At 44.9% G+C, this 14,578-nt stretch overlaps 1 protein-coding gene across 1 annotated transcript; it reads left to right on the top strand.

The window, feature by feature from the left end:
* The first annotated feature begins 2,809 nt into the window (after positions 1-2,809).
* On the top strand, positions 2,810-13,048 carry LOC145512402 (uncharacterized). Its single transcript, XM_081506126.1, has 4 exons — positions 2,810-2,918; positions 6,505-6,564; positions 8,336-8,509; positions 11,908-13,048. The coding sequence occupies exons 1-4, from the start codon at positions 2,810-2,812 to the stop codon at positions 11,949-11,951; spliced, it is 387 nt and encodes a 128-aa protein (XP_081362252.1). The 3' UTR covers positions 11,952-13,048.
* The last annotated feature ends 1,530 nt before the right edge of the window (positions 13,049-14,578 follow it).

The following is a 14,578-nucleotide window of genomic DNA, read 5'->3' as shown; positions in this document are numbered from 1 at the left end:
TCAGCATTTGTTGTTGCCAGTATCTCAGATTTTGGCTGATCTAATAGGCATGTAGTTGTTTCTCATTATTGCATTAATTTGCATTTTCCTGATGACATTTGCCTTTTCATACTGTTAAGAAACCCTTCCTCAGCGATCAGTGCAAAGAAATAGAGGAAAACAACAGATTTGGAAAGACTAGAGATCTCTTCAAGAAAATTAGAGATACCAAAGGAACATTTCATGCAAAGATAGGCTCGATAAAGGACAGAAATGGTATGGACCTAACAGAGGCAGAAGCTATTAAGAAGAGGTGGCAAGAATACACAGAAGAACTGTACAAAAAAGGTCTTCATGACTCAGATAATCACGATGGTGTGATCACTCACCTAGAGCCAGACATCCTGGAATGTGAAGTCAAGTGGGCCTTAGAAAACATTACTACGAACAAAGCTAGTGGAGGTGATGGAATTCCAGTTGAGCTATTTCAAATCCTCAAAGGTGATGCTGTGAAAGTGCTGCACTCGATATGCCAGCAAATTTGGAAAACTCAGCCGTGGCCACAGGACTGGAAGAGGTCAGTCTTCGTTCCAATCCCAAAGAAAGGCAATGCCAAAGAATGCTCAAACTACCGCACAATTGCACTCATCTCACATGCTAGTAAAGTAATGCTCAAAATTCTCCAAGCCAGGCTTCAGCAATACGTGAACCGTGAACTTCCAGATGTTCAAGCTGGTTTTAGAAAAGGCAGAGGAACCAGAGATCAAATTGCCAATATCCGCTGGATCATCAAAAAAGCAAGAGAGTTCCAGAAAAACATCTATTTCTGCTTTATTGACTATGCCAAAGCCTTTGACTGTGTGGATCACAATAAACTGTGGAAAATTCTGAAAGAGATGGGAATACCAGACCATCTGACCTGTGTCTTGAGAAACCTGTATGCAGGTCAGGAAGCAACAGTTAGAACTGGACATGGAACAAGAGACTGGTTCCAAATAGGAAAAGGAGTACGTCAAAGCTGTATACTGTCACCCTGCTTATTTAACTTCTATGCAGAGTACATCATGAGAAACGCTGGGCTGGAAGAAACACAAACTGGAATCAAGATTGCCGGGAGAAATATCAATAACCTCAGATATGCGGATGACACCACCCTTATGGCAGAGAGTGAAGAAGAACTAAAGAGCCTCTTGTTGAAGGTGAAGGAGGAGAGTGAAAAAGTTGGCTTAAAGCTCAACGTTCAGAAAACTAAGATGATGGCATCTGGTCCCATCACTTCATGGGAAATAGATGGGGAAACAGTGGAAACAGTGTCAGACTTTATTTTTGGGGGCTCCAAAATCACTGCTGATGGTGACTGCAGCCATGAAATTAAAAGACGCTTACTCCTTGGAAGGAAGGTTATGGCCAACCTAGATAGCATATTTAAAAGCAGAGACATTACTTTGCCAACAAAAGTCCATCTAGTCAAGGCTATGGTTTTTCCAGTGGTCATGTATGGATGTGAGAGTTGGATGGTGAAGAAAGCTGAGCGCCGCAGAATTGATGCTTTTGAACTGTGGTGTTGGAGAAGACTCTTGAGAGTCCCTTGGACTGCAAGGAGATCCAATCAATCCATCCTAAAAGAGATCAATCCTGGGTGTTCATTGGAAGGTCTGATGTTGAAGCTGAAACTCCAATACTTTGGCCACGTCATGTGAAGGGTTGACTCATTGGAAAAGACCCTAATGCTGTGTAGAATTGGGGGCGGGAGGAGATGGGGACGACAGAGGATGAGATGGTTGGATGGCATCATCGACTCGATGAACATGGGTTTGTGTAGACTCCGGGAGTTGGTGATGGACAGGGAGGCCTGGCGTGCTGCAATTCATGGGGTCGCAAAGAGTCAGACACGACTGAGCGACTGAACTGAACTGATGACATTTGATGTGGTACATCTTTACTTATGCTTGTTTGCCATCTGAATATTTTATTTGGTGAAGTGTCTAATAAGGTCTTAAGGTTCCTCTTTAACTGGGTTGTTTGTTTACTTATTGTTGGGTTTTAAGAGTTCTTTGTATATTTCAAATAACAGACCTTTATCATTTGATATCATGTGTCTTTTGCAATTAGTTTCTTCCAGTCTGAACCTTGTCTTCTCATTCTCTGGAGCTAAGCTTCTTTAAAACAATTTCTTCTAATTTTTTCAGGTTATTTGTAGATCTTCATTTTGTTAGGTAGTTAGAATAGGAAACAGGAGTCCAGAATGGCAGTGGCTGAAAGATAAGGAAAGGAAAAGCCCGCGAAAATAGAACAAAGGGAGGTCCGAGGACCAGAGTGAGGACCTCAGGTAAAACAAACAACACTCCTGGCTGACCCAATTTACATAGGACAGGCTCAGGGGGAGGAAAAAAGCATATAAAAAGAGGAGCCAAAGCGTGCTCTCTCTCCCACGAGCTGGGGCATTCTTCTCTTCGTGTCTTTGGGTCGACATGCCCTCATGCCTCGAGGATGGATTTTCCTGCTATTATCTAAATAAAATAAAGCTGTAACACAGAGCTGCTAAACTGAATTGTCTAAGAGCTATAACACGATCCATTCGAGACCTGAGAGCTGTAACATGGTCTGTCCAGGACCCAAGAGCTGTGACACGCTGAGGGCTTTAATGTCCGTCACTCCAAATCTTTGTTGTGATGAGACAGGACCGAGGAGTATACACTCGCCTGACATCTGTGGTGCCGTGACTCGTCGGGTTTAACCTGGCTGAAACAACCTCTGTGTGGCCCCCAAGGAGGAGGCCAAGCACAGCAGGAGCCCAACTCAGTGAAAGCTCTTGCAGTAAAAGTGGAACATGAAGAAAACCCAGCGCAAGGGAAGTGACAAGAGGCCTATCGTGCTAGAAACCAGGACAGCGAAAAAGGAACTCAGCAGAAAGCTCATGCGGCTCAGTCTCAGATTCCGTAAGACCTCCGGTTAAGGTAGGAGGCCCTCGCTCCTAAGGCTGGAGGGACATATGCCTAACAAAATCTTAATTCCTTTACAATCTCTCGTTTCTTGTTTCCTTGAACCCCCCGTGAACAGACGGGCGGCAGTGGGTGCAATTGAGGGACTCTGGAGAGGCTGCTTTTTGGTATGTCCCAAAGACACTATCTGCTGAGCCCCAGTAGCTGTTACCCAAGCAGGTGGGGGTTCTTCTATCCTTACTCTACTCTGTGCCAAGGATCAAGCCAATGAAAACTGTGAGCACAGGTCAGGTATTCAGCAGATTTTCCGGCAGGCTATAAAGGGGATTCCTTGACACGTTTTTCCCACTGCTTTTTCCTCCTGTCCTTCAGCTCTCTCCCCCAGGACTTGAGCCCGGCCAACACCCAGAATGCCCGGCTTCAGAACCTAATGAAGCTCAGGCTCTGATGTCTCATTGCAAAAATTCAGTGAGAGACAAAGCGATAGGTAAGAGGTGGATTTGTTAGGATTCAGAGAGAAATGCACTCTGCAGTGTGGGCCATTGCAGAGGGCAAGGGCTTGGGCCGTGGAATGTGGCCTGGCTAGGTTTTGCTATCGCGGTGAATTCGTATGCTAATGAGTGAGAAGATCATCCCAACCATTGGAAAACCACCCACTCCTCCATCTTTTGACAGTGCCTTAGAGCTGTCCTGCCACCTCGGTGTGGGTCTGTTGGCTTATAGATTGGAGATTAAGGTTTACTTAAATTTGACTTGTCATCTTGGACCCAATTGATTTTAATTGGTTTATGTTATGCCCTTGTGCTATGTCATTCTTTCAAAGGTTGTGCTCTGCTTCCTTCCCTCCTGTTTCATGCTCCTTTTCTCAGCCCCGTCTGGGCTCACAATGTTGCCTGTACAATCTTCTAGAGAGACAACCAAAAAATAGCTGGCCCTTGGGAGGGAAATTCTGTATAATATCCAGTCCCTCTAGATATTCAGGCTTTCATCTTCCATGTTTCCTACAACATGTGCGACATCAGCATCTCTCAGTAAACCCGCTAGGGTAGGAGATAGGCACACAACGCCTGCTAGAAGTCCATCATTTGGCATCCCTTCAAAGGCAGTTTGGCTTCCAGGGATAATGTTTGCCACTTTGGGAGTTAGCCCCGCAGGCTGTTTGGGCCCAAACCCTTACCACCCCTGTCCTAAAGTTACAAACATACCCCTGGATCAAATCTCCACTTTTATGGAACATTTGGTCTGTTGCCTCTAAACAAATTTGTTCTTAAGCCAATTACTAACTCCTACAATTAGGACCCTACCCCCTTGTAGGCCCCCTTGTTGCTCCACCCAGCCTATTATTAAAATACCTTAATGTCCCTAACAGGGCCAGATAACCCACTCCTTTGTCACTACTTCTGTTATTACCTAAAGTGGGTCTATGACAACGAAATATTTACCTGTGGAGACACCCTAACCTGCTCTTAAGGAGGACTAGGGGAAGAAATCAATAACTTACAATCCCTTAGAGCAGTAAGAGGACAAGGTTTATGATGGTTACACTATTTCCCAGTCTCAGGGCACAGGCTTAGATTGTTTTACATCAGGGTATCCCCATCCACGGTGGACAAACTGGCGATGAGTGAAAATTACAATCCCTTAATCCTACCCAGTACTGGTCATGCTGGAGACCTTGGGGATGCCCAACTCCAGTCCAGGGGTACCAGGAGGTCAACTTGCCTTGACCTGCCTAGGGATCTGGTCCTCAAAAGATTGTCACACCTCAACCTGCTCGGGGATCTTCCATCCCAGGGGTCCCAGGAGGTCGTCATGCCTAGACCTGCCCAGGGACCCAATTCCCAGGAGGCCATCACGCCTCTACCTGCCTGGGGATTCGACCTCCAGGAGGCTGTCATGCCTCAGCCTGCCTGGGGATCTGCACCCTGACCCAGGGACGCCTGGTTCTCAGGTTGTAACAGTACTGGGTAGGATAATTCAGAAAGACTCACCCCTAAGGAAGTCCATCCATGGAAATTGAAGGAGGCCTGTTAGTTTTTTTTCTTTTTCTTTTCCTCCCTGTCATGACTGTCTTTCAGATGGGAAATAACCAATCCACTTCCCGGCAGACGCCCTTGAGATGCATCCTTGATAACTGAAAGCTGTTCAATCCTCTAACTCTAAGGAGAAGTCGCTTAAAATTCTTTTGTGCCACTGCGTGGTGGCAGTATCCACTGGGGGACGAGGAACACTGGCCTGAGGATGGGAGTTTAAATTACAATACCATCCTGCAGCTAGAATTATTCTGCAAAAGACAAAGGAAATGGACAGAGATCCCCATATCCGAATTTTCTTCCGACTAAGTGATATGAAGGAACTCTGTCTTAAGTATGGGATTGTTGTACGCCCTAAAAGTGAGCCTATTAGGCAAATGGTGTTAGGCACAAGCAACCAAGAAAAGGAACCCCCCTGTAAAGGCTCACCTCCCATGCCCTCAAAGAGACTGGAGCCTCCCACAGCTCCCGAGTTGCCTGGTGCTCCTTCCTTGTATCCAAACATGCCCCCATATCTGGGAGCACCCCCTCCACAAAAGCCAGCTCAAGTATGTCCCTTAGTTGAAACTGGAGGAGAATTCCGACCAACCCGGGTCCATAAGCCCTTCTCCCTCTTAGAACTAAGACAAATCAAACAAGACCTGGGAAGCTATACAGATGACCCAGGCAAATATATAGATACATTCCAACATATTACCTTGGCCTTTGACTTGACGTGGAAGGACAACATGGTCATATTTAGTCAAATTTTATCTGACACTGAACATACTAGGGTCTTAAAGAAGCCTGAAGGTATGCAACAAGGCTTCACATGTCAAGTGATAAATACCCAGTAGGGGAAACTACAGTCCCCTCCTCTGATCCTAATTGGAATTATAATGACCCTGAACACATCTGGGAAAGAGATCATTTTCTAATCTGTGTGAAGGCAGGACTGAAAGCAGCCCAGCAAAAAGTAATTAGCTATGCCCGGGTCTCAGCAATAACTCAGGAGCCCAATGAGAACCCCACTGTCTTTCTGGAAAGGCTAAAAGAGGCCCTCCAAAAGTTTACCAATCTGGACTTAGACTCTTACGAGGGACAGGTGATTTTAAAGGACAAATTCCTGTCCCAATGTGCATCAGATATCAAAATTAAGTTACAACAGCTACAGCAGCAGGACCCTGCTTCCTCTTTAGATGAAATGGTCCAGACAGGCACCAATACCTTTTATAACAGAGGACAGGAGAAGGAGGCCAAGGCCCAGGAGAGGGAGAAAAGGAAAGAGACAAGGCATGCCCAGATGCTGGCCGCCCTCCAGGGAAGCCCTATGGCAAACCCTGAGTCCTTGAAAGACAAGGCACGAGGCAAATGCCTAATCTGTAAACAGGCGGGGCATTGGGCCAAAGAGTGTCCAAACCATGACAAGTCTCCTAAAATGGCTTGCTACAAATGCCATCAACTGGGACAATGGGCGGCACTCTGCCCTCATGACACAAGAGCCTCAAGGTCAAGCGCCAAGCCTTCCCTCACAATGGTTCAACAGGACTGAAGCGGCCTGCTCCAGCCAGCCCGCCTGTCACAGATAACCATCACGGGGCTGGAGCCAAGGGTGCACCTGGATGTGGCAGGTAGGTCCGAGAATTTCTTGGTTGACGCGGGGGCTACCTACTCTGTCTTGATCTCTTACTCCTGAGCCTTCTCCTCCCAAACCTGTACCATTTTGGGTGCTACAGGAAAAACAACTACTAAAAGATTCACCCAAGCACTTCTTTGTTGCTGGGATGGACAAATATTTTCCCACCAGTTTCTGGTGGTCCCTGAGTGTCCTGCTCCCTTATTGGGAAGAGATAAACTCACTAAACTGGGGACCACCCTCATGATGGGAAGCTTTTCAGCCCCTAGGGCCCTATAGCTCCTAGTTACTACTGAAGAGCTTATTACACCTTCTCCAATAGAGAGGGACCAAAAACTATGGAAAGACAAAATTAACCCCCAGGTGTGGGGCCAGAAAATTCCCGGATGGGCCCACCAAGATGAATCGGTCATCATTGTCCTCCGAGATCCCACTCAGTTTCCTAACAGGAAACAATGTCCCCTCAAAAGAGATGCTCAGGAGGGACTACAGCCTTTAATAAGTAAATTCCTTGCTTGTGGGTTATTGATCCCCACCAATTCACCATGTAACACCCCAATCGTCTTAGTAAAGAAAAAGGACGGAACCTGGCAAATGGTTCAAGATCTCCAGATCATAAATGAAGCTGTAGTCTACCTCCATCCCACAGTACCCAATCCCTATGTAATCTTGGAAAAAATCCCATCCAGTGCCAAGTGGTTTACAGTCTTGAGCCTCAAAGATACATTTTTTTGCATACCACTGGCTAAAGAATCCCAATATCTTTTTGCCTTTGAGTGGGAGGCCCCAGGAGAAAAACACCAACAGGTGACTTGGACAGTATTACATTAGGGGTTCAGAGATAGCCCCCACCTGTTTGGACAGGCCCTTAGCCAGGATCTCCTAGATCTGGACCTGGGACCTAATGGGAAAATATTACAATATGTAGATGATCTACTAATAATCTGCTCTCCAGATGAAAAAAATGCCCAACAACATGCAATTCAGGTTCTAAACTTTTTGGCAGAAAGGGGATATAAAGTCTCCCGTGCAAAGGCACAAATGGTCGAGACAAAAGTCACTGACTTACTTGGGATTTCAGATTACACACGGGTCCATGAGGCTGTCCTCTGATCAGGTATAAGGAATCCTCCAGTTGCCCTCCTCCATGACTCAAAAACAATTGCGAGCTTTCCTAGGGCTAACTGGGTATTATAGAATCTGGATACCCAACTACGGTCTAATTGCCCAGCCCTTATATGAAAGCTTAAAGGGACGGGATGATTCAATCCCACTGATGTGGGGAACTCCTCAAAAGAAGGCAGAGGCTATACTAAAACAGGCCTTAACTCAGGCACCTGCCTTGAGGTTGCCAGACCCAGAAAAAGCATTCCAACTTTATGTCCATGAAAGAAAGGGAGTAGCCATGGGTGTGTTAACTCAAAGGTTGGGATCTGAGCCCCAGCCTGTAGCTTACTTATCCAAGAGGCTTGATCCAACCACCCAAGGCTGGCCCCCCTGCCTTCAAAATCTTGCAGCTATCGCAATCATGATAGAAGTTGCTTTAAAACTCTCCTTTGGGGACAAACTAACTATTTTTACCAGCCACCAAGTAAAACAACTCCTAAATGGGAGAGGCCATTTATGGATGTCTGATCAAAGAATCCTCAGATATCAAGTAATGCTGATGGAAAATCCAGACCTCACTGTATCCCCTTGTGAGGTTCTTAACCCAGCCATCCTCCTGCCTACCCCTGAGGGTTCTCTCCCCTTTCACTCTTGTCTAGAAACCTTGGACCACTGGACAAAACCCCGAGAGGGATTTTTGGAAGATCCTCTGACCAATCCTGAGGAAATCTGGTACACTGATGGAAACAGCTTTGCCTTTGATGGAAAAAGAAGAGCTGGATATGCAGTAGTCTCCAATTTTGAGATCATAGCACCTAAGCCTCTGCCACCAGGTACTTCAGCCCAATTAGCTGAGCTCATAGCCCTGACTCGAGCTTTAGAACTGGGAAAAGGAAAAAGAGTAGCCATTTACACTGACTCCAAGTATGCCTTTCTGGTGTTACATGCACATGCTGCTATATGGAAAGAAAGGGGCCACTTGACCACCCGAGGGTCCCCAATCAAATATAGTGATTAAATTCTTAGACTCTTGGAGGCAGTCCATCTGCCCACTGAGGTTTCAGTCTCCCACTGTAAAGGACACCAAAAAGGGAACACGGAAGTGGCACGAGGGAACCAAGCAGCTGATCAGGTAGCTAAGAGAGCAGCATTACAGAACAATGACCTAATAGCGATTGCCACCCTAGTTCCACAGACTAATTTGCCAGAAACTCCTTAATATACTGAAGGTGAGACTCTTAAAGCAAAGAGTGAGGGCTTTCAAGAAGATCATATGGTACAAAGCCACAGTCATCAAAACAGTATGGTACTGGCACAAGGACAGAAATATAGATCAATGGAACAAAATAGAAAGCCCAGAGATAAATCCACGCACCTATGGACACCTTATCTTCGACAAAGAAGGCAAGAATATACAATGGAAGAAAGACAATCTCTTTAACAAGTGATGCTGGGAAAACTGGTCAACCACTTGTAAAAGAATGAAACTAGAACACTTTTTAACACCATACACAAAAATAACTCAAAATGGATTAAAGATCTAAACATAGGACCAGAAACTATAAAACTCCTAGAGGAAAACATAGGCAAAACACTCTCCAACATAAATCACAGCAGGATCCTCTATGACCCACCTCCCAGAATATTGGAAATAAAAGCAAAAATAAACAAGTGGGACCTAATTAAACTTAAAAGCTTTTGCACAACAAAGGAAACTATAAGCAAGGTGAAAAGACAGCCTTTGGAATGGGAGAAAATAATAGCAAATGAAGCAATGGACAAACAATTCATCTCAAAAATATACAAGCAACTCCTTCAGCTCAATTTCAGAAAAATAAACGACCCAATCAAAAAGTGGGCCAAAGAACTAAACAGACACTTCTCCAAAGAAGACATACAGATGGCTAACAAACACATGAAAAGATGCTCAACATCACTCATTATAAGAGAAATGCAAATCAAAACCACAATGAGGTACCATTTCATGCCTGTCAGAAAGACTGCTATCCAAAAGACTACAAGCAACAAATGCTGGACAGGGTGTGGAGAAAGGGGAACCCTCTTACACTGTTGGTGGGAATGCAAACTAGTACAGCCACTATGGAGAACAGTGTGGAGATTCCTCAAAAAACTGGAAATAGAACTGCCATATGACCCAGCAATCCCACTGCTGGGCGTACACACTGAGGAAACCAGACTTGAAAGATACACGTGTACCCCAATGTTCATTGCAGCACTGTTTATAATAACGAGGACATGGAGCAGCCTAGATGCCCATCAGCAGATGAATGGATAAGGAAGCTGTGGTACATATACACAATGGAATATTACTCAGCCATTAAAAAGAATATATTCGAATCAGTTCTAATGAAGTGGATGAAACTGGAGCCTATTATACAGAGTGAAGTAAGCCAGAAACAAAAACACAAATACAGTATACTAACACATATATATGGTATTTAGTCAATCGGTAAAGATAACCCTGCATGCAAGACATCAAAAGAGACACAGATAAATAGAACAGTATTATGGACTCTATGGGAGAGGGCAAGGGAGGGATGGTATGGGAGAATGGCATGAAAGCATGTAAATTATCACATGTGCGTGATACAGGGTGCTCGGGGCTGGTGCACCGGGATGACCCAGAGGGACAGGATGGGGAGGGAGGTGGAAGGGGGTTCTGGAAGGGGAAAACATGTACACCCATGGTGGATTTATGTCAATGTATGGCAAAACAAATATAATATTGTAAAGTTAAAAAATAGAAAATAAACTAATTTAAAATATATATATATTAAAAATAAATAAATAAATAAATAATTCAGATATTAAAAAAAAAAAAAGAAGATCATATGGGGTGGTTCCAAAAGGAAAGACTCCTTTTTCTGCCTGGAAACCTCTAGTGGAGGTTGGTTAACTCCTTACATGCCATCACTCATTTAGGAGAAAAGGTCCTCCAAAGATTACTAGAAAGGCCCTTCAGAGGAACAGGCCTCCAAACAACTGTAAGGCAAGTGGTCTCCTCTTGTCCCGCTTGCCAGTTAAACAACCCGCAAGGAGCTCGAAGACCCCAGCTAGCCCAGCCCGCCCAACGACGTGGGCCGTATCCAGGAGAGGACTGGCAGATGGATTTCACCCAGATGCCAGTTTCTCAAGGGTGTAAATACCTATTAGTCATGATAGATACATTCACAGGATAGATTGAAGGCTTTCCCACCTGGACTGAGAACCCTGAAGAGGTAGTAAAAAAAAAAACTGCTCCATGAAATCATTCCAAGATTTGGCCTGCCCAGGTCATTACAAAGTGACAATGGGACATCATTTACTTCTAAGGTCACCCAAGGGGTCTCTAAAGCATTTGTCATTGCTTATTATCTCCATTGTGCTGGAGGCCTCAGTCTTCAGGAAAAGTAGAAAGAGCCAATCAATTGTTAAAATCAGCGATAAAAAGGATAACCCAGTAAACCTCCCTGGGATGGAAGGAGGCTTTACCAATAGCTTTCCTCTGCACCCGTATTGCCCCTAAGGAACAGGTTGGTCTTAGTCCTTATGAGATGCTATATGGGAGACCTTTTGTTTATGTCAGTGACGTCTTCCTAGATCCAGAGGTTCAGACCCTCCAGTCTTATACCATGGCCATTGGGCAATTCCAACAGGATATACACTTGTGGGGTATGAACCAGGACCCAAAAGATTCTAAGGAGTCACCACTATATGCTCCAGGGACTCAAGTCCTAATTAAAGTCTGGAAAGATGGGTCCCCAAAGACTCAATTCCAGCCCACCTGGAAGGGCCCCTACCCTGTAATACTTTCTACCCCCACAGCAGTCAAGATACCAGGACATGACTCCTGGATTCACTACTCATGAGTCCAGCCATGGAAGAAAAGAGAAGAGGACACTCAATACACCTGTGAGCCCCTGGGAGATCTCAGATACCTTTTCAGAACTACAAATGAGTGCCATTCTAATGAAAACCCCCAAAATCTGGTTCCTGAGGATAAGATTCCTCAGGACAGCTCAAAAGAGCCAACACAGCTTGACGGAATTGTACTCCAAAACAGTCAGGAGATAAATCTTCTGATCCCTGAACAAGGGGGGACTTGAGCCATCCTGGGGATGGGAATTTGGCGTTGGCTAATGTCCCTACCAGTCCTTGTTATACCATATTGATGCTGCTTATGATTGCTCCATGTATTATCAATTGTCTAACTTGTTTTGTCTCTGCCCAGGTCGACAAGCTACAACATGCAGCGCCAGTTCAACAAAGACATAAAACTACAGCCGACCATGGAAAATATCACTCACCCTTAGATGGACACTGCTATGAGGACTCAGAGGCCTGAAACTAGCAAGTGGGGAGGCCCAATACCCCTCGCCGTTCCAGTTAGGCAGGAAGTAGCCAAAAAGACCTCAACGCCCCTATTCCCAAAGAATTGGGCCTCTCATCTCTTCAGGGGGAATGTTAGGTAGTTAGAATGGAAACAGGAGTCCAGATGGCGGTGGCTAAAAGATAAGGAAGCGAAAACCCCTTGAAAATAGAACAAAGGGAGGTCCGAGGACCAGAGTGAGGACCTCAGGTAAAACAAACAACACTCCTGGCTAACCCAATTTACATTTGACGGGCTCAGGGGGAGGAAAAAAAAAACATATAAAAAGAGGAGCCAAGGTGCACTCTCTCTCTCCCTCTCTCTCTCCCTCTCTCCCTCTCTCTCTCCCTCGCGCTGGGGCATTCTTCTCTTCGTGTCTTTGGGTCAACATGCCCTCATGCCTCGAGGATGGATTTTCCTGCTACTATCTAAACAAAATAGAGCTGTAAGGTGGAGCTGTAACACTGATTTGTCTAAGAGCTATAACACGGTCCGTTTGAGACCTGAGAGCTATAACACAGTCTGTCCAAGACCCAAGAGCTGTGACACGCCGAGGGCTTTAATGTCCGTCACTCCAAATCTTTGTTGTGATGAGACAGGACTGAGGAATATACACTCGCCTGACAATTTCTTTGGGATCAGCTACTGGAAATATTTTTTTCTTTAGTGATGTCATGTTTCCTTGACTTTCATGCTCCATGTAGTCTTTCATTGGTGTCTGTTTATTTGAAGTGGGAGTCATCTCTTTCCAGTCTTAACAGTCTGTGTTAGGTGTGGAAAGACCACCTTCAGGTTTGCACAAGGATACCAGCTGAGCCAGGTCCTGCACTGGTTCTGGAGGAATGTGAGGGTACCAGTTTCATGAGCTTACAGTGGCACCAGTTCCAGGGGCATGTGGGACACTGAATCCAGGGGATATGAGTAGCAGTAGATCTAGGGAGATGAGTCCACACACTGAGCCTTTTACAAAATTGTGATTAAAAAATAAAACACATAAAATTTGCCCTCTCAGCCATTTAAAAATGTACCATTCATCAGTTTTTGTTCCATTGTACAGAGTTTCAGTTTTACAAGATGAAAGCCTAGGTCTCCTTGGCTTTTAATATTGATATGTTTAGAAGCTTGGTACTATTTGGTGAGAAAAATTCTAACACTGTTTTTGTCCTGGGTTGAGATCCAAGGGAGAAGCAAATGCTGTGGTTCTTCATCTTCTTTTAGAGCCTAGAACATTACTATATATACTCAGGTTGCCTCAATGCCCTTCCCAGCATCTGGCCCAATGTTCTTTGTGTAGCAGGTTATAGGACTGGGAGTAAGTGAGGCAGGAGACTGATGAGTCCCAGTCTAGACATTTACAACTGTTTACATTTCTTGGGGCAGGTTTAAAAAAAGTGGGCTTCAGGCCAGACACTTACAATTAGCCTTCTATTTGTATTTTTTTGAAACAGGGGATAGGTGGACTCCATATTAGATATTTATAACCAACCTCCTCTTTGCTCTCAAAAATGGAAGTAACAACTGAAATGGGGTAAATAGCCAGGCTTTGTCTCCTACGGACACCTTAACACAACAGTCATGGCAGGGAGAGAGAGGGGCTAAACCTTGTCTGAGTAAAGGATCAGGATGCCATATATTCCCCACCCTTGGGACAAGGGAGACATTTCAAATGCATAGAAAGTTTCCTTGTGATTTCAGCAAGGCAGCAATGAAAAATTGACCCTAGGTAGCCTGGAAGAAAACCAGGAATCTTAGCTACCAAACCAGCAAGGGCTAGAGGCTAGAAGTTGTTTTTCCCTGGATCTTTGCCCTCAGTGAAAAATGCATTTATTACAGAGGGAAAAACTGTAAATGCAAGTACAAAGTTTATTATTAGACCATAGCACAACAACAAGTGGGAGAGCTATTAAGTTGAAATAGAAGCAAGAGAAACTATTTAGTTGAGATAGAAGCAAGGCAGAGATCCACACCCAGAGAAAAAGGGTGTGGGTGACCCATTAATGAGGAGGAGCACGGTGAAGAGGCAGTTAGATCATTTATATAGGTCAATTATTTCGGGTCTTTTTCTTTCTTCAGGCCAATGATCTGTTTTCTTTTCCCACACCTGACCTACCCTGGGACCCTCTCCTGGGGTGCACACACAACCCTCAACAAAGGCAAGTCTTGAAGTGAAGGCTTCTGGGAGGACCAAGACTCATTATGGCTTGGAATTATCACCTGACTTTTGACTCCAAGGAGCATTTCTCTGCATGTATAGTGTCTCCCTTATCCTTTACTCAGATAGGATTTTTGCCTCTCTTTGTTCTTGCCATGATTATTCACTTGAGATGATTACAAGAGACAAAGACTGGCTATTTACCTTCTTTCTGTTGTTATTTCCTTTTCCCAAGAGTAAACAGGGTGCTGGTTGTAAATTCCTGAACTGGAGCCCTCCTAACTTTTGCCTCGGGAAATGCAAAGAGGAGACTGGCTGATTGTAAATTTCCAGCCTGGAGCCAGTCTATCTCCTACCCCACTTGGGAGTCAAAAAGGAGGG

This window comes from Giraffa tippelskirchi, chromosome 7, assembly GCF_054371585.1.
Source record: "Giraffa tippelskirchi isolate mGirTip1 chromosome 7, T2T-mGirTip1v1.2.pri, whole genome shotgun sequence".
NCBI classification, from domain to species: domain Eukaryota; kingdom Metazoa; phylum Chordata; class Mammalia; order Artiodactyla; family Giraffidae; genus Giraffa; species Giraffa tippelskirchi.
Note: the sequence above shows the minus strand (reverse complement) of the source record. Positions and strands in the feature narration are given on the sequence as shown.